The 20,161-nt window shown below is 41.8% G+C and overlaps 1 protein-coding gene across 1 annotated transcript; it reads left to right on the top strand.

The window, feature by feature from the left end:
• The first annotated feature begins 1,947 nt into the window (after positions 1 to 1,947).
• LOC130704221 (alpha-protein kinase 1-like) lies at positions 1,948 to 20,158 on the top strand. The gene is made up of 11 exons (XM_057525689.2): positions 1,948 to 2,367; positions 6,539 to 6,576; positions 8,061 to 8,226; positions 8,285 to 8,465; positions 11,452 to 11,621; positions 11,732 to 11,886; positions 18,553 to 18,735; positions 18,819 to 18,901; positions 19,002 to 19,324; positions 19,403 to 19,893; positions 19,979 to 20,158. The coding sequence occupies exons 2-11, from the start codon at positions 6,567 to 6,569 to the stop codon at positions 20,068 to 20,070; spliced, it is 1,854 nt and encodes a 617-aa protein (XP_057381672.1). The 5' UTR covers positions 1,948 to 2,367; positions 6,539 to 6,566; the 3' UTR covers positions 20,071 to 20,158.
• Positions 20,159 to 20,161: the final 3 nt, after the last annotated feature.

Here is a 20,161-nt window from a genome sequence, read left to right as displayed (position 1 = left end):
TCTTTAAAAAAAAAAGGATAAACTTTAATCCCTTCATGTCACACGCAATCCTCTTTTACTTATAGACTACTGGTGACGTATCGTTTTACATTGATACTCGACTCTGATTCATCTCGCCGACTGCCAACGTGGAGGGGTAACGTGTTGACCGTATAAGAACGCGCACAGAATTCTCCAGTATTTCATCAAATGTGGGTACGTGATTTGAAAAAAGAAAAAGTATAATTCACATAAATTGTGTGAGAAACAAATTCACTCGTCGCTGAGGTACAGGCCTATATCAAATTTGTTCTTTTCTTTTATGTTGCCTTTATTTATTTAGCAACGCCGTGATTATTATGATCCCCCCACAAAACACGCAAAAGAAAATGGTGAATCAAATAACCACCAAACAGAATGAAAAAAAAAAAAAAAAGGAAAAGAATATAAAGAATGAAGGATGTTTACATATCCGGCTTGTTTACCGGTTTTGATTAATAAGAGCTCAATTTGACGGGTGTCAACGAGAACTAACACAGGAGGGGAAGAAATTTGAACCATATATAGGTCTACTACATTGCCATCTCCTAACAGACAGTCCACATTTGTTGTTGTTCTCCAACAACAGCCAAAAAAAAACAAACAAACTATGAGCTACATTTCTATTTGAATGCAATACACAAATGAAAATCAATGCTGTTTCTGGTTTGTTTATCTGCCACTCTTTTTTTTTTTTTTTTTTTGCGCTCCCCTTTTATAAGAGGACGATAACTAACAGGGAGGGAGAGAGAGAGAAAACAGCAACAACAAGAAATATAATAATAAAAAATAAAAATGGGGGTGCTAATCTGGGTATATATAGTACCGACCGCTTGTTTCGACAACAATCCACAGCGCGCGCACAGCCAAAGTGCCGCATACACAAGTAGCGATATAACAAGCCCAGTCTTTTCTTTTATACGTACACACATACACGACACACGTATACGTATAGGTAAGATGCATGATAATCTATACTGGTACGATTGTTCACGTTTTTTTTTTCGGGCCTGGAACACCGGTTGGTTAGAGGGGAGATATGTTTTTTTTTTTTTTTTTTTTTTCATGGAATAAAAGAAATAAAAAAAAAAATACCCTCTGCTTGACACGGCGCATTGACGACGAGAAGGGGCGGTATAGCGCCTGGTATAGAAAATAACCTATCATTACCGGTAATAGTAGACACCCGAATCAAAAGAGAATATATTTTTTTTTTTTTTGATGAAACCACAAAAACCACGCGATGATTATATACACAGACAAGCGCTCGTTATTATCGGTGTTGATGTACAGCAAACAATGCGATGGGCCACTTTTAAAGAAATGAAAAGCGCATCACTATCAAACACGCCCTTTTAATTTAAGCTAGAAAACAATGTAATTAAAATAGGAAACAAACGTTTTCATTTACGTTTCAGTTCAACCATCAAAAGTTTTTGACAAAAAAAAAAAGAAGTTTAGTTAGCTACACACAACAGCTAATGGGACGTGACACAAAGAGAGAGAGAGAGCGGTGAAAGAAGAAGGGCGGAGCGTAACTCTCTTAGCTCCGACCAAAGTCGGCATCACCGTTCACGGGCGAGCCCAGGATTCGGGTTGAAGGTTTGCCTCGAAGCTCTCTGATTGGCTTCCGCCGGGTCGATAGCCAAGCCGGAAAGCACCGCCCCTTTCTTTTAGGCTTCTTCAACATGTACACAGAGTGTACAGCAGGACAATATACACACAAACACACACACACAAATATGGAAAAAGGAAAAATAGAGAGAGAGAGAGAGAGAGAGAGAGAGAGAGAGCGACAACTTGTAAGCTGACCCATCCGGATAGGCTCGTGGCTGGAACGTCGACGAGTGCAGTAGAAAGACAGCACACACACACAGCTGAGAGACTCCTAAGAGACAGAGAGAGAGAGAGAACAAATACGTGCGAGGCGGAGTGCGAAAGCCATTTGGACACGGTGCTGAAGAACCACTCACTCCAGTCGGAGGAAGTGAATCGGTCACAACACGTTCCCTTCGTCCCATCATTCCGGCTCTACGGAAAAAAAAAAAAAGAAAAAAGGAACGCAATCCACATTTTTAAGACTTTCAGTTTTGTTGTTTGTCATCAGTTTTTATTAGTTTCGAAAATCAATCGAATCATCTCCGCGTGGAATCGACTGTTGTGTTCTGTACCTCGCTGTGTTAAACGCGCCCCCCCCCCCTCTACCCGGTCTTTAGTTCGGTTCGTGATTTTTCGACACTTGTGTGAGGCATCCAGGGTATCCTTTTCGTATATAATTGAAGAAAAAAAAAAATACCGGCGTGACGGAGATTTAAAGTTCGACACCGTCCATTGCATCACGCTGAACCGGTAAGTCATTTCCCGTCTTGATTTTCAAAGTTCTACGTCATCCCCATTCAAGTGGGTGTAATAAGACATTGGAAGCGATGAAGAACTTGAAGGATATTCAACGCTAGGCCATCGTTATGCATCCGAAATTTAGAGGACCAAACTTTCAAAATTCATCTGTTTTGAATTGCGTAGTTAACGTGAGATGCTTAGATCAGGAAATGCGTGACAGTTCTAGGCCCGAATGTTGTTTGGTAAAAAAAAATGGGAAGGTAAACAGGTCTCAACACGACAGGAAATCAACGTTTTAAGAACCAGCGTCAATAATTGATTCGACACGGTCGTTATAACGCGAAGCCTAGCCATCAAACCCAACGACATTGCGGCGGTATATAACAATCTATTACCACCACTCCATACAAGATAAATACACACAACAATTTAAACGAAAAAATGATTTGAAAAAAAACCCAAAAAAACTAGCCCATCTTCTTTAGATGATCTTTTTTTTTCTTCTTCTTCTGCGTGCCTGATCCAATAGAAATTCAATTTGGTCGAATGCATTTTCTTTTTTAAATATATATCTACACAGCAACAAACAAATACCAAAGGGAAACTAAATGGGCGGCGGCGGCGGCCGTCTGTGAATGTATGGGACAGAGGGCCGAGAAATGGATAGTTCTATACAAAGGTCTTGCAGGTATTTATAATAAGAAAGATACGAAAGAAAAAAAAAAAAGAATAGACAGAAAATACGAAAACAAAATTAAGCTGATCCCATGGATTTCTTTCTTCTCTGTTAGTCGGCACCCAGCCGCAGAAAATCTCCACGCATTTTTAAATAGTCCGTCTCTTTTCTTCGCCCACTTAAACGTCGGATATAGGAAATCTTTCTCTGAATTTTGATTTAAAAAATATGCAATTCATTTGTTTTTTTGTTTTTTTTTTCGATTTTATCCCCCAGCGATTGCAGCATCGACTGCCCTCTTCGAAAATTACCGACGGCCTTAGCTCAATAACGTTGGCATTGCACTTTCACGTTGATGTCGTTTATCCTTTTTTTTTCTTCTACTTCTTTTTTTTTTTTTTTTTGGCCACGCTTCAAGCAAGCGACCCGTACGTAATTTTATGTATAAGAAAAGAAGTTTAGTGGCACGGAACGGAATGCCCCTCATGACCCCGTCTTTTCTCCATTGCATTTTGAGGCTAATAGGACCGATATAGAGGGGCCTAATGATAAACCGAGTTGACGATAAGGAAGTTAAGAACATACAACAAGAAAAAGAAAAAAAGGATAGAAACGCGCACGCCATGAGACATCGGAAAAGGAAACCTTTAATTCTTTTTTCACAGCGCATATACGTCTAAGCAATCACGATCGATATTGCAAGACTCACTCACTTGAAAAACACAGATTTTCTTTTGCCCGAAAAAAAACAAAAACAAAAAAATCTTACAAGTTAGAAACCCCAAACTGAAATCACCAACAAATCTCGTTATCCTCTCTCAGTCGTAAAAAAAAAAAAAGAAATTCAGGGCGGGAAAATACGTTTGCAGTTAGAGGCTTATACACAATTACACAACGGTCGACAAGGCTATAGAGATGACGAGGTTAAAGGTCGGAAGAAGCGCAATGAAAAATTGAAAAAAAAATATTTGAGAAGGTGGCAAGAACAATACAGTAGTCGACGATGAAACCTTTAGTGCGCTCAGCGTGGAACTGTTCATTTTAAATACGATCAACGTAGCGTGATGATAGCGATGACGCGTTGACCAAGCGCGTGAACCAAAACAATAGACACGTAAGCCGGCCGCACAATATTATTTTTTTTTTTATCCCCCCACGTTGTTTCCGTGTTACAGCCAATGGTCAATGTAACACAAACTCTATCCGTGCATAGCCAATCCAATTACGAGTGTGAACGGAAGCGAAATGTTTTAACACCTACGGCTGATTTGCGTTCATTCAAGTTGAGACCTGAGGCCCTCAAGACGGCCGAGATTTTTTCCACACATCGAATGAAATGCAGACTTTGTTTATTAACTAAACAAGATTTCTCTTCGGGCTCCTTATTTTTCAAAACAAAGGTGACAGATAGTGGAAAATAAACCAAAGTCGAGACGAATGTTAAATTTTCGTGAAAACGCACGAGAAAAGGGATAAAACAAAAACTGTAGGTCTTCAACGGAAGCAAATTTGTGCACCGCTAGACTGAGGCCTATTTACCTTTATTTTATTTTCCACAGAAACTCGTTGCGTGTCTGCGTTCAATGCAAAACGTACTTGTGCAGCATCACGCAATTTTTTTTTTTTTTTATTAAACGAACGCGAATGATAAATCAAAATCACTTCATGTGCAAAGGCCAGAGAGGAAAGCTGACTTCCTTTTTACATCGCATAGTGCACACACCTCTCATGTCGATTAGCCTGTGGCCGTGTAATGGCGTTACTAATGGCTGTTACAGCCCCATCGGTTACCGGTAGCTTACAACTAAGGCGAATGCAGCGTGAAGGGCCCCTGAAAAAACGTCAATTGAAGGGACCCCCCTCCGTGAACGGAGAGATAAGTACACACACACAAAAAAAAGAGGCCCAAAGGACCGTTCCATCAGCTCCTCCTCTTTAAGAACTGCGTTGGCTATGGCTGAGAAAAATGAAAAGAAAAAAAAAAGTTTTCCTGGAAAAAGAGAAATTATTTCAAAAAAAAAAAAAGGGACGAGGGGGGAAAGCCGGAAAAATGGTGAGGATATTGGGGCATTGAGATCACTCTGTTCATTTATACCCTCCCTTTTCTTATATATTCCTCTACATTATATGTACAAAAAGTCCTTCTACATCTCACAAATGCATAGTCAATGTGTGTGTGTACACACTCACAACGTACGTACATGTATACGCTATACGCAATCGACTGTTGCCGCTATAACACACAAGGCCTAGAATGAACTCTTATTTTTAGCGTACACGTACAGTGTGCCTGGACGTATATTATTTATCCGTACAACACGAGAGCCTCCGATATTTTCTGCGTTTTTGATTGATAGATAGATAGCAATTCAATCGATCAATGTTCGCTGTTCACGGCGGACCAGCAACAAGGGCATCCAACCGCCGGGACATCCCGCTGCTATGATCAAAACTCCCCTCTTCATTCAGTCTTTTCTTTCCCCATACATCCCCTCCTTCTCCTCTTGTACATATCAGCATGTAACAACAATAGGAACAGCATCGAAGCTTATTCTTCTAATGTCTCATTTTATCCCAATCATTGGCGTCCATCGGTAAATGTGATGACGTTCGTAATTAATGAAAATGTTTTGTTTTTATTTGTTAGTTTGAGTTGATGATTTGTTTAACACGTGTCCCCGTTATTGATTGTGTTTCGCCATAAATTTATAGACGCATTTAAGACAGGAAAGGGGTTCGATGATGACGTTAACACGGCGCGCGTTCAAAAAAATAATCGAACAAAATTTTAATAGAAGGGGGGGGGGGAGAGAATTGCTAAAAAAAAAATAAATATATATTCTCTTGTTGTTGCTGTTATCTGTTGTCGAGGACCTCGACTTTCAAGTACCCACTCGGGGTGCCAAACAAATGGCTGCCGGCTCGCGGGGACCGACCGATTATGATTTCATACAGCGTTCAACGCTCCTCCCCCTAATTCTTTTCTTGTATGTACGTATGTACTTGAACATAGAGCCTTTTCTGCCTACCGTGTATTTAGGGGATGCATTGCCAACATTTGACGTTGTAAAAGGAGAAAAAAAAAAAAAAACGGGGCGGCGGCGGTGGCAAACCGAAGCCCCGGCCACCCTCCTATATCTTTGTACAACAGAAGCAGCTGAACTATAGTGAAAATAGAAGAAGTGGTTCGACAAGAGGGAGGGGACAGGATTATGTCATAAATCACACACACACATCCCCCTTTTTTCTTTTTTTTTTTTTTTTTTAAACAAATAACACGACATGTGTAAACTTACAACCCCCTCTATAACTGTGTCCTGTTTTTCAAAAGACATTGATAATTTTAGGGTGTCGGCTTACGTTGTCTCCTCTTAGCGTTATGATGTCAAATCATTTTTTGTGCATCAATTGGTGTTTTTCTTTTGTCAGATGGCACACATAACTACCTGATCCATTTCTGAACGTGCACGATCTAATTTTATTTATTTATTCTTTTTATCATAGGGAAGATTTCGGACTGGACATCGGAGCCATGATGGACAGTAAGTTCATCGTTCGATTTACCTTTACTCGTGTCGTCACAACCTTCTTCTTCTTCTTCTTTTTCATTTTCGCACTCTTCTTGGTTGTTATTCACCGTATTTCGTTTCTTCATTTTTTTATGTCTTTTTATTTTGTTTTACTCTTTTCTTCTCCGTTCTAGTAAGGAAAGCCAAGTCCTATTTTCGGACATTTTTTCTTGTATGGGGCCAAACCGTTTTATTCTAAAAATGCAACAGCACGTTGCGTATGTCCTACAGTAAATCAAGCAAAACAAGCGCGGGTGCTTTACTACGTTTCGTTACACAGTTTAATAGCTTTACGTCCACGTCATATATCAAGTACAAAAATATAGCAAACGTTTAACTTTGATGAGGATGTCAACATGTTTCCATACTATTAGAATAAAAGGGGAACGTCTCGTCAAAAGTTTGGCCACCCAATCCAAAATACTTTCCGAATTTGGGCTTTTGATATCATTTTCATACCTATAAATAGAATTACAAAAATGGTAATATCAGAATCTTTGAGTTTGAAGGACTGCTTGTCGGAAGCTGCGTGCAAGCGTCTTCTCCCCCCGTTGCTTGGCAACGTTCATCGTCCTTCGTTTCCGCCTGCTTTGTTCCGCCACTCGACCGTTTTCTAATATCGGCTGGACTTGATTCGGCCTGTACTTGAAAACTGTTGTTGGCCACTGATTCCTCCATACTCTCCAACTATCGTTTTGATTTCCTCTCGTTATCTCTTTCTATTGAGTTCAGCTTCATATATATCAGTTTCAGCCATAGTTTCGGTTCAGTCCTCGCAGGCAATCGAGTTGTCCCCCCCCACTAAGTCACCCAAGTTCTGTGTACAGTTTTTGATTCGAGTTTGTCACGTCGTTTCAACGTGATGTTATCGGCTGCATCAAGCAATAGCGACGTATCGAAAAGATCAAAGAATGGAAGTCCTTTTTTATTAGTTTTCCTCGTCGAAAACTTTTTCAGTATGAAAATACTATCGGATATGACTCATCAAGATATTTGTGCTACTCCATTTTTGTGTCAAAATGGACAAGCCTGAACTTGTTTTCATCACCCTTCCCCTCGCTTTTAGTTAAACGCGCAATTTTTCTTTGTTTGTCCATCGCCATTTTGATGACTCATTGGAAAGGACTAATTGGGTAGGCCAGTGGTCAGTTGTCAGTCAGTTCTTGTAAGGGTAGGATGTTAGTAACGTGACTCAATTTAGAAAATTGACCAGTGATTTTTTTTTTGTATACCGTGAATGAGACAGAGACGTCAATTAAAAATGCAAAGTGATAGCAAAAGGACAATGGTTTCAGTAAATGTTCCCCTTTTTCATCTGATTGTTTTTGCAACATGTTTTCTCTTTTTAGACGTTTTTTTCCTCTCTGCTTTTTTGGTTGTTACTTTCTCTTCATTTCTTCCTTTTTGTGGCTGTTTCGATGACAATGTTGCATGAATACGTACCGTCAATACCATAGGTCATAGTGGTGTGAACCAACTAGGCGGTGTGTTCGTTAGCGGCCGGCCTCTACCCGACCAGACGCGTCAAAAGATTGTCGAGTTGGCCCATTCCGGTGCCCGACCGTGCGACATTTCGCGCATCCTCCAAGTCTCCAACGGATGCGTCTCGAAAATACTCGGAAGGTAAACAAATTTGGAACTTTCGTTGCCATTTTTCTTTAACGTTCAATTGTGTGTTTAGGTATTACGAGACGGGATCGATCCGGCCGCGAGCTATCGGCGGCTCCAAGCCTCGCGTGGCTACCAACGACGTCGTCAGCAAGATTTCGCAATTCAAGCGCGAATGCCCGTCCATCTTCGCCTGGGAAATCCGCGACCGCCTACTCCAGGAGGCCATCTGCAATAACGACAACATCCCCAGCGTAAGTTCTTTTTTACCTAAATTTATATTTTCAACTGAATTTCGCATCTTTCTTTTTAATCTTTACGAAGCAATAGTAAGTAGATATTGCATAGCAGATCTAACATACCGAGAAAGGGACGTGCCTACGTTTTAATAATATTGTTCGGCTAGCCGATGGGGCATCCAATCTGCGGGCCACTGATCTTTATAACATTTTCCGGGGGGCTGCCAGGGCGCATATTGCTTTAGGAATTTCATATCGTAGAGCTAAGCGGCAGTCTGGTTATTATACACGTCCGCTGCATACGTGAGGGAAAGTATGCTACTTGAAAGCATTCGACTAGCGATTCACTTGAAGAACAATCTCGTTTATAACGTATCGTCAGAATGTCGGATTCCGTTTTTTTTTTTTTGGTGCCGTTCATCACCTTTGTTTTATCGACAGTATTGCGTCGTCGTGTGTAAGTTATGGAACTAATTGGCCGTGCGCTAAGGGCGCCGAGGAATTGAAACTTTAAGGCGTGCCGTCAGTTGATTTTCAACCCAAAAAGAAACACGTTGAAACTCGTAACTTTTCACAAGTATTTTTTTTTTAGAGTTCCAGGGAAAGTTGCTAGAAAAAAAAAGGGGGTTCGAGTTCTTCAAGAAGGGCAGTGCAATTATCGATCGTCCATAGAAGCCAAGAATAAAATCACAACTGTTTCCAATTCCCAATTCAGAAGCTAAAAAAAAAAAAGACAGAGGCATGAAAGGGTTTGTGATGCTCAGTCCAAGTGTCGTGTCTGGCGAGATTGGAGTCGACGTTGTTATTATTCTTCTCCCTAGCTCTTGTGTATGGATATATATATATATGAGACGGGCTCGTCAAGGAAGCCGGACAAAAGCTTTTGGGTGGAAAGGGGACGGGCCGTGAGGCGTAACCCGTCCACCCTTTCCCACCAGATAGATAATGAAAAAAAAAACAGACGACTTGTGTTCCAAATCCAACCCCTTCCCACCTCTTTTGCGCATAGTCCATTTCTTTTTTGCGTCATTCATTGATGCGCGTTCAATTCAACACATTGTAATATTTCCCCTTTAAAAAAAAAAAAATGAGAATAACATTGAAAAGAGAACCGAAAGAGGAATGAGCCCAATAGGACGACACACTGCGTTGTGGAACGCTAGGACGACACCGTCATTAGATGAAAAGCTAGCCTAGAATTATCGAGTCAATAGAGAGTTAAAAGCCGGTAGGCATTCGCAGCATATTGTCCCTTTAGAAAAACATCGTCGATATGATGTGACTTGGACCCCCTGGTTATGTAACATTACCGCGGCGTTTCTATTCTAGAATCCTGGGTTCAAATTCTCCCCTCTCCTTGTACAAAAGGCTCTCTTATTTTTTTTTTCTTCATTCATCTCTCCTTTTTTTTTTTTTTTTTGCCGTGTGATTTTTTTTTTCCTGGTTGTGAACATTCTGTTTTGTATTGTGACGTATCCATCGTTTAGGGATTTTTTTTTTTTCTTCTTCTTCTTTTTAGCCCTTTGCAATGTATGCACAGGAATCCTGCCGAGCTTCTCTTTTGTCCTGTCCGATTTTGTTCTTTCATCTGGGGGTTGTACTTTCGTACTGTAAACGCACACAATGGATTGATGTGATGGCATCTTTGTGGGCATCAACTCCCACGGCACTGGCGGCATCCAGCGTTCACCAAAAAATCAAGAACACCATTTTTGCGTAAAAAGCTCGTTCCTCTCTCTGTGCGTACCTTCAAAACAGTTAAGCGAAATTTCTGAATTCAAGTAGAAACCCCTCCCCGAAAAAAAAAAAAAAAGATTTGTCTCTTTTGTCAACAGACGAAGCCGGACAACCGCCCATGTTGTTTAGCTTCTTGTTTTGTTACAAAATAGAAAAGAAATGGTTCGGGTGAATCTCTTAGCGTCGACCCGACTCTCTCCCTCCGTATGGAACAATTTGCCAAACACTGCGTACATGCCCTCTATAAACGAGAAAGCTCTTTATATATTGAACAGTTTTACAATTGGAGCTGAAACTCCCGACCTGCTAAAGGCAAAAAGCGACGGTTTTATTTTTTTTTTTTTCAAAAATAAATTAGAAAAAAAAAAAAATCTATTTGTTTGCCGGACTTGCGCGATGTCCACCGGGGGTCTCGACCTCATGTCAATGGCATCAACAAAAAGAGGTGGAGTCGGTGCGGCCCCTCTTTAACAATCCCGAAAAACGGAACACACACACACACACACACACACACACACACAAAAAAGAGCCGTTATTTGAAAAAGAGAGTTTTGTGTGTGTACACGTTTATTTTGCAAAAGCCATTGACGATGTTGTACATAACACGATGATGATGTGCTACTAGACGGAAGCAAAATGCATTTTTGGAGGGGGGAAATAAGAAAAAAAAAAAAGACGCAATTGTGATACAAACGCTGTATGTGGTCCTTTGGCTATTTTCCCTCTTATTCGCTATGTAAGCGGCTAGCTGCTTGTAGGTTCGCATCTTTCTTTTTTTTTTGTTCACCCATTGACTCTTTGCGAGGACCGTGGGAAGGTCCTCTTCACTATGACCTAATGGCCTATCTTTTTCTATTCTGCGAATAGAGCGTCTAGGCCTATGGCTGAATAGAAAGGGAGGCACAAGAAACATGTCGGGAACGATGAACATTCTACCTCCCCCCCCCTCCTTTTTTTATACATCCGATTCCGGGATAATGCCAAGTCTCTCCCCCCCTTTTTTTTTATACATATATTTCTTGTGTAACAGTAAGACGATGGTGTGGAGCCACTACAAAAGCCAAAAAAAAAAAAGGGAGGGGGAATAGAAAGAAATAAAAATCAAATAAGAAAAGTCGATTTTTCTTTCTTGAACAAAAAAAAAAAAAAAACTTCTGGCGGCGAGTACAAATTTTAAAGAAAAGTCGATGGCTATTGAAAAAAAAAAAAAAGAGTAGCATAACTCATCATTTTATTTCTTTCTTAAAAATAAAATCACCGACAGGTTTCGTCCATCAACCGTGTATTACGTAACCTGGCGGCGCAGAAGGAACACCAGCAGCAGCACCAACATCCGCACCAGCACGTTGCCATCCCTTCACCGGATTCCGTCTACGATAAGCTCCGCATGCTTAACGGCCAATCGCAATGGCCGCGAACCAACACAAACACCTGGTTAAAAAAAATAAAAATAAAAATAAAAATAATAATTAATTTTTCCAAAAAAAAAAAAAAAAAAAAAAAAAGCGCCAAATTTCAAATGCTCTTGTGTTTCACATCATCAGGTATCCTAATGGAAATGGCGCCGGTTTGGGCTTAACCACCGGTGTAGGAGCCGGTAGTCCACCTTACACTCCGCTGCCCGGAGCGACGAGCCCGGATCAGACCCCGCTGTGTCATCAAATATCCAGCAACGACGGATCTTATAACCACAAGAAAGGTAAGCATTTCTTCAACGTATTTTCTTTTCCCCCCTCTTCCCCGAAGATGGCCGGAGCCCATCTCTAAAACTTGAGGTTATACGGTATATTATTAGATTTGAAAAAAAAAAAGGCAGGTATATGTGTCTACATAGACAAGAAAAGGGAATGAAATGCGATGGACCATTCCTCACCTGTTGCCTCCATCACGACACTCAATCTCAAGTGAAACATAAGACACACGGTGTGTATGTATTTGTAGATGGTTTTTCATTGCCTTTTCGCTGTTCAACGTTTTTCGCTTCACTTGAGTTACGCTTTCTAAAAAGAGGATACGACTCGTCTCGTTTTGGATTGTCGTCGCGCGGGAAAAAAAAAACGGATCGAGAGTTAAGACATAAAAGAAGATGATCGTACAACTAAAAGTTGATAGAGCCGCTTACGAAGAGAAGCTCGAGCATCTTAAATCTGACCTTTTTCCTCTTCTTTTTTTTTCCGATCGAAGTTTACGTTTATTCGTCCCTCACTTACGTTCCAGTAGTTTACTACGTAAGGCTCTAGTCGAGTTCCTTCCTGTTACGGTGTTGCCGGATGTTAGCCGTAAAGGGCCATGGAAGATCCTCGTCTATAGGAAACGAAAGTTGGACAGTCAAACGATTTCCACATTTCGAATGCGACGAGATTTGCTTTTCTTTTCACTGACCAATCAAGATCGATTTCTTCTTTCGCCATTCACTCGATTGCAACGCCGCAACAGCAAAAGTGCACCCCCCCCCCAATTTATTTTTCATCATCGAAAGTGGATATCGACGATGAACGCGCTAGCTCGTCATCTCAAAACCATTGCCCGTTTGATTGATTCGTTGATCTCGCAAAGTTCGTCTTACCGACTGTTCATTTCTTATTTTTTAATCCCGACATGTTCGGATCTATCCGCTGTTATTACACACACACACACACATCTATATCAAAAGAAGATCCCTCATAGGGGGCTACAGTATTTTTTTTTTTCCCCTTCCAATTTCATTGGTGATCTGTTACATTCGTTTCGATTAAAAGCGGACGATCGTGGCCGCGTGCCGGTCGCACGACCTTCTACTATCCACCATCCGCTCCCGCTGACAACTCCTGAAATTGACTCGTTTCGAAAAGAAAAAGAAACTATGATAGTATACGCTCTTCTTCCTTTCTTTTCTGTATACGTTTCCTCCCCCTTTTTTTTTTTTTTCGGAAGCCCTTAGCCCTTTCTGTTTCCAATAAGGAAGTATCGCTGTTGAACAGCAGTTGAACCAACAGCAAAAAGAAGAAGAAGGGTGATTGAGATGAGAGCTCTTTCATCGCTGACGATCCGTGTCATCGAGTGTTGTTATACAACGCATTTCTCTCTATGCGTACGTCTATACACTAGTGTCTGTTGTGCTTCGCTGATCAAAATTCAAGAGAATAGACAAAAGAGGCCCTCTTTTGTCCCGCTTTCCCCAGTTGTCTGTTTTTAGACAAGTACCGACAGCCACTCGCTCCCATTTCTTGTTTTTCTAATCATCCACTCTCATCAGGCACCGGCTGTTTGTTTTTTTTTTTTTCACAAAACACGTCCACACTCGAGCGAGGTTTTGTGATGTTCACTTGATGTTTTAGAGCAAGTCAGAAATGTTCATCAGGGGAAATGCGTATCCCTTTTTTTTTTTTTTTTTTATTAGAAACGGGAATTCTCCCTATCATTTTTTCCGAATTTGTATTTTTCTATCTATGCAAACATCAAAAGCACATTATTGCAGTACAAGGCAATACATCACACCGCGTTTGAGTATCTCTAGGCCTATCCACCACCTTTTGAATACTTCCCCACTCGACGTGAGCCGTTCCCATTTGTCTCGGTCGAGCGTGTCGGCAACGAATTGAAATGCCCTCGGGGTCGGACCCTTTAGCACGGAGGCAAATGGCGTGACGGATATATATATATATATATATTTTTTTTTTTTTCAATGGAAATCGTCTCTTCACGCCTGTGGTATTACAAGCCAGGCCTATACGTGCATATACACACGCGTTGCCTTAAAGCGAACGGGGGAGCTCTCACAATGAACATTGCCGTCACGCTCCGTCATTCCACCCTCTTTAGCAATGTCTCAATCGCACGGCGGATATTTTTTTTTTTATTTTTATTTTATACATCCAACTAAATTTTCAAGCGATATATAATCCTCCTCTTTAACCTCGCCCTGCAAGGCATCAGCCCCTGTTTGTGAAGCTATGCGCGTTCAGAGGTGGCGCAATTATTCGCGCGTGTTCGTCACGGCTACCGCTGAAATCAGAGGAACGCCAGACTTAATGCGATCGAATTATTGGTAACGCCCCCCCCTCCCTTTTTTTTTTTTTTTTTTTTTTTTTTTTTTTTTCGTCTATCGTCTGCATGGGGTTCGACGATAAACCAAACGATGTGATGTAGCGTTACACAAAACATAGCATCTCGACTCTGTAGGCCTTCCTGCACGTCCCCCCCCCCCCCCCATAACATTTTCTTCTCGCCGAACGATGGAAAACAAAAAAATTATAATATAGAACTTGTATATCACTCTATCAGCTAGTATATGCGTGTGTATACGACAAGGTGACCCGCCCATTTTCGCTCGCCTAACGCCTTTCATACCCCCCCCCCCATCGTCGTCGTCGTTATATCGATCCATCTTATTTTTGTTTGTTTTTTTCTTTCTTCTGTGCTCAGTCTTGTAGGCAAGTTGGATCGCTTTCTGCGAAGCCACGACATCTTCAGTATTTTATCCAGCACGAAAAAGAAAAAGGGAAACAGTGTAGGAGTTCAGATAATGGACGTTAGAAACAGCGTGCAGCCAATTGCGGATTGGTTTACGTCTAATACGCGCAAACTTGCATATGCAAATTGTTTTGACACTGTGAAGTGTCAAAATGTAAATCAAGATATTTAAATAAATAAAGACATCGAAGTAAAAAAAAAAAAAAAAGTGGGGGGGGGGGGGGGAGCCGTTGCGTCATCAACGGTCGCATTTTCATAATGGCCGGAACGAATCGATTTGTCATCACCCGACGACGACGACGACGACACAAACGATGGCACCCCCTGGCACCCCCCCAATGACTTAATGAGCCTCTTCTCTCTCTCTCTCTCTTTCTCTCTCGTTTTTTCCCCCCTTCTCCCCCATATTCGGTGAATGTATGCGCGAATAATCAGCCAGCAACTCCGTTCACTATAGCTCATAATTCCCTGCTTTTGTGTCATCCACATTGCGCCTCCGCTTCTTCATTTTTTTTTTTTTTTTTTTTGAATGCTAGTCTCTTTTTTATTTATTCCTGTTTTTTTCCCTAAAGCACCGCTCGCAGAGTTCCAGAAAGAGTAAATCAAGAATGTGGAAAATTCGTTTTCTTTTGTAGCAAAACAACAAAATGTGCGTTACGCCGTATTAGAACCCAACGGAAAGATCAAACACAATTTTTTTACAAAAAATTTGAATATAAAATCGAATAAAAGGAATGAGGATCCTCTCGATGAAAAGGTAAAAAAAAAAAAAAGAACGGTAGGAGCGTTACCAGGGCATTTGAAATGCACTCACATCTTTAACGTTTAAAGGGCAAAAAAAAAAAAAAAGGAAAAGGCTCGTTAATAATTGTACTAGTGCTTTGATAGTACGTGCTGCCAACAAAAAAAGCAAACATGTTTTTTAAAACGTTTTTTTTTTTTTTTTTTTTTCGTATTTTCAGTTGGGCGCGTTTAAGTTGGATATTGACACCCACTAGTCTCTAGTTGGGTATTTAGCATTTTTTCTTTTTTCTTTTTTTTTTAAATCCCGCAAACGCCGTGCAAAGCAGCACAGACAATATAGCGCTGTAAAGCCGTCCTGTGTTCCGAGTCTCTTTTTCGCTTCGAAACCCAATCAGTTAACCACACCCAGGTAACGTCAGTGATGCTTGAATTGATGCTTCGCATCAACAGCTCTTCTTTTATTCCTCGCCTTTTGTACTTGTGCGTGCAAAGCGACGGCAATGTCACACTAGACGACACGCGCTCCATCCATTTTCTTTTTTCTTTTTCTCTTTTCACGATGACCTTTCAATTTTCAAATGTGATTGTTGTAAACTCCTAGTAATTCACAAAATCTCACGATACCATCATCACGTCTAACGAACGTGTGAGAAACGGCACCCAATTGAGTTATAACCCAACTCTCGGGACTGTAAAAAAAAAAAATTTAAACGTAAATAAAAAGGGGGAGAACGATCCAAAAAAGCGAAGGGCGTGTAACCAATAGTTTACACGGCCCGGTCACGTGCCAATCTTGACGGGGCAACTTTTTTTTTTGTGAACTAACAGGGCCATATTATTATGCATCAATCAGTAATGTTACGCAACAAAAACCTACAACTTTATACGTTACGTTCGGAGCCCTCTTTTTTTTTTTTTTTCCTTCTCTTATTTGTTGTTGTTGCCTAAAAAAAAATATCACTATTGCTGACTTTCTTTTTCGGAACTTGCGATCCCTCTTGGTGTGCAGCTTTTTTTTTTTTTTTTTTCATCCTTCTCCCTTCCTTTTTTTTATATTTATTACACACTGTGTGTGCGCGCCATATCACAACTTACCCTTCTCTAGATCCAGCGCAGCATGTTCGATGATTAAAAAGAAATCATCAGAGTGTAAATAATCCCCTCCCCCCCCCCCTCCACACGCTCAGCAGCGGTGGCAAGGCCAGCAACTGTAATGCTCTGTACACGTATCTCTTCTTCTTTTCTTCTTCATCCGGCCCTTGTTGTACTGGTTCGTTGTAATGTCCTGCTGCCCGTTGCGAACAACTGCTTTCGATGCCGCACGCTATACGTAGCTTCGCTTAATGTTTACATCTCGTTGGTAATTTTATTATTTATTTATTTTTTTGTCCGTACATATCTCATAAAAAGCGAGGTGTGTACTATTTGAAATTGTGTATCGATCGACACTGGTTTTAAATACGCACAGTCCAAACCAGGTACTGTGTGTGTAGTAATTGTGCACTTCCAATTGCAGTTGGAACGACAGAGAATGAAGGGGAGAGGATGATAGTTGTCATGCCAACACTCATACTGCATAATGACTTGATCCAGCCAGCATCGACTGGGAATAGTATCATTATTGAACTCGACGTAGTCTAGACATTCTAGTGTCACCCAATTTTCCCGAAGAACATTTAAATGTGCTGAGGGGGGGGGGGAGACATTGAACTGTTAGCTGCCCGCTTTCGATTTGCAGCGCGTAGGTTGAAACTAATCGATCCGCACAACGAACCCGCAACGATGCGAAAAGGGTTCGTGTGCAACAACTGAGCAACCATACAATCTTACGTTATTAATCCGATTCCATCGTCAAATGTAATTTTTGCCTTTCGGTTAGTTTACCCAAAATCGAACTCCCTTTCGAAACAGAGAGGCAAGTGATGTCTGCCAATATCAAGTCTATGTTGTTTTTCCTGTTCGTGGGTTGTGCCTGGAAATCGTGTGTCCACTTTCTCCGTATCGCAGGCATTTCAGAACAGGCGTGACTGTGTGTGATGGATTAGAACGAACCCCGCAAAACCCTAATACCCCGGCTCTCCTCCCATCTTTACCTTGAGCGAAGGCTTTTGACGCTGTGACCAACTCGTAGGGGCGTTGATAACGTCATTAACGCTCTTATTAATCGATCAAAAGCCTCCGCCTCTGATATTTTGTTTTCTTTTCTTCCTCTTTTCTATTTGTTATTTTTCTTTGGCTCAGAAGATGCCTGATGAGCTTCGATCCCCACCAGTTAGTTCAGGGATTACACAGTTCTAGGCCAGCCGTCTGTTTTTGTTTCGTTTTTTTTTTTTTTTTTTTTTTTTTTGGGGGGGGTTTAACAAGGAAAGCCGCGTGAACTATAGGAATAGAGTTTGCCCAAATGAGGCGATGTATAAAAATCAATCCCTTTGCGACTTACGGGCTAGACAAGTGGGAAATGGGAGGAGGAATTTTTTTTTTTTGGGGGGGGGGGGGGGTAAGGCGTCGGCTCTAACGCGGCAGACAACAGCGGGAGTTAACTTAATGCGGTTATCGGTGTTTCTGCATGGCTGCACGGAAAAAGGGAAATGCCAAAATGGACTGGCACGACAGCCAATTCCACCCTTCTCTTTGCCTATTTACACGCGCAGCATCTTTTGTGCTGTCACCGGCCAGCGTTGGCCGGGCAGAGATAAGCTTTAAAAAGAAAAAAAAAAAAACTCTTTAAATTATAGTGAAGCAAAAGCTGCGACCCACGCGATGTCTACCCGATTCGATCCCCCCCCGCCTATTTTTTGTTTTCATCTTTCATTCTGGAACGTACAATAACCAAAAAGGATGTTTTGAAGGGTTTAGATGATGATGATATATACCGTTGCAGTCTATGAAAATGTCTAGATTACGGATAATATATCCACGGACGTACATTACATGATATCCTTGTGTTTTCGTGCTGTTTTCGAATTTCTTTTGCCGCGTTCCTTTGATCTTCCGTTTTCTCTCTTGAATTGGGTTACAACATCTCAGTGATTTATGACGTGGCAAACAAATCTCGTTTGGCCAATCAGACGTTATCTGTAAAAAGAGAAGAAAAACTGTTGTTGTTCCTCTCTTTTGAAATTGGCTTTGACGCAACGTATTTATGTGTGTTTTGTTATCTCATTTGCAGGCGCTGACGATGTCATGTCAGAAGACGGTGGCGTTAGTTCCGGAGAGAATTCCCGGTCGGCTCCTCCCACGCCGACGACGACGACACCGTCGGACGACGACCAGGCCCGATTGCGACTCAAGCGCAAACTCCAGCGCAACCGCACCTCCTTCACCAACGAGCAGATCGAAAGCCTCGAGAAAGGTAAGCCGCCTCTCCAAATCCGGTTTTCCGCGCACCCCTCCGCGATGTCACCAACTTAACAACGTTTTTCTGTACTATTCTAGAATTTGAACGGACTCATTATCCCGATGTTTTCGCGCGTGAGAGATTGGCTGCCAAAATTGGACTGCCCGAAGCCCGAATTCAGGTATGCATTGTTACTTTGTAATTATACCGTCCAGGTGTGACAGATCTCCAGAAAACAAAGGCTGATGGTTTTAAATGATACTTGAACGATGTTATCGTAGGTTTGGTTCAGCAACCGACGTGCAAAATGGCGTCGTGAGGAGAAATTACGGAATCAACGGCGCGGACCAGAACAACAGCAATCATCGTCGCAACAGCCGGATCAAGTCAATGCCCAGCAGCAGCAGCAGCAACAACAACAACAGCAGCAGCAGCAGCAGCAACAACAACAACAGCAACAACCACAACAGCAACAACCACAACAGCAACTGATCCCTGTGGTTGAACCTCCTCCCAGTTCGCCCCGCAGTGTTTCTCATTCCGCCAATTATCCCAGTGGCATTTATTCATCTTTGGCCACCACCATGATGACTGATACCTACAGGTAATTTAATGAAATAAGAGTTGGCTAATGTGTTCTGCTCAATTTTCTAATTTCCTGTTTGTCTTAATAATTTTCTAGTTCCGCGTTTAATGGAATGAATTCAATGAACGGATTCGGTGCCATGGGGCACCATCCGGGTGGACACGGTGCCGTGGGTCCAGTTGCGGCGGCCGCAATGACCCCAGTAACTCCGGCGATGAGCCACATTGGAGCCGTCCCACCAATCGGTACTGGTAGCGGTTGTAGCCTTCAACACCAGCAGCAACAACAGCAGCAACAGCAGCAATTGCAACAACAATCGTCTCATCAAGCTCAGCAACCGCGGGACCATCATTCCGCTCATTCGGTCCACTCATCAGGCGGCTACTCGTGTATGAGTCGGATGTCTGGTGGTTACGACATTTCGGCGTACAACCGCCATCATCCGCACTTGTCGCATTCCATGGGCCAAGTTAGCGGCCCAATCGGACCGACAGCTACGTCGGTTTCCAATTCGCTTGCCCACAATTATCATCAGTCCGTCAACAGCCAATACGGAATGCACCACAACAGTCACAACTCCGCAACAGGTAAGGAGAACAAAAACAAACCAATTAAAATAGCAAATTTTAGAAGAATAAACCGAAACTTATTTGTGTTCTTTATAAATTCAAGGTTTAATTTCTCCCGGAGTTTCTGTCCCAGTAGCCGTTCCAGGCCAGCCGACTGCCGAGATGCACCATCAATACTGGACTCGACTGCAGTAGATTTAACAAAAATGCCTGACTTTAATCCGTTCGTTCAAGGTGGATCCCTTGACGAACGGTATACAAGACAACAAAGAACTTAAACATATAG

Source organism: Daphnia carinata, chromosome 8, assembly GCF_022539665.2.
Source record: "Daphnia carinata strain CSIRO-1 chromosome 8, CSIRO_AGI_Dcar_HiC_V3, whole genome shotgun sequence".
NCBI classification, from domain to species: domain Eukaryota; kingdom Metazoa; phylum Arthropoda; class Branchiopoda; order Diplostraca; family Daphniidae; genus Daphnia; species Daphnia carinata.
This window is presented reverse-complemented; position numbering and strand designations above follow the sequence as displayed.

Excerpts from the sequence above, each read along its gene's own strand:
- LOC130704221 (XM_057525689.2), top strand. Across the intron at positions 8,466-11,451 it reads ATAACGACAACATCCCCAGC|GTTTCGTCCATCAACCGTGT; the intron begins GTAAGTTCTTTT and ends AATCACCGACAG. Across the intron at positions 19,894-19,978 it reads CAGTCACAACTCCGCAACAG|GTTTAATTTCTCCCGGAGTT; the intron begins GTAAGGAGAACA and ends TATAAATTCAAG.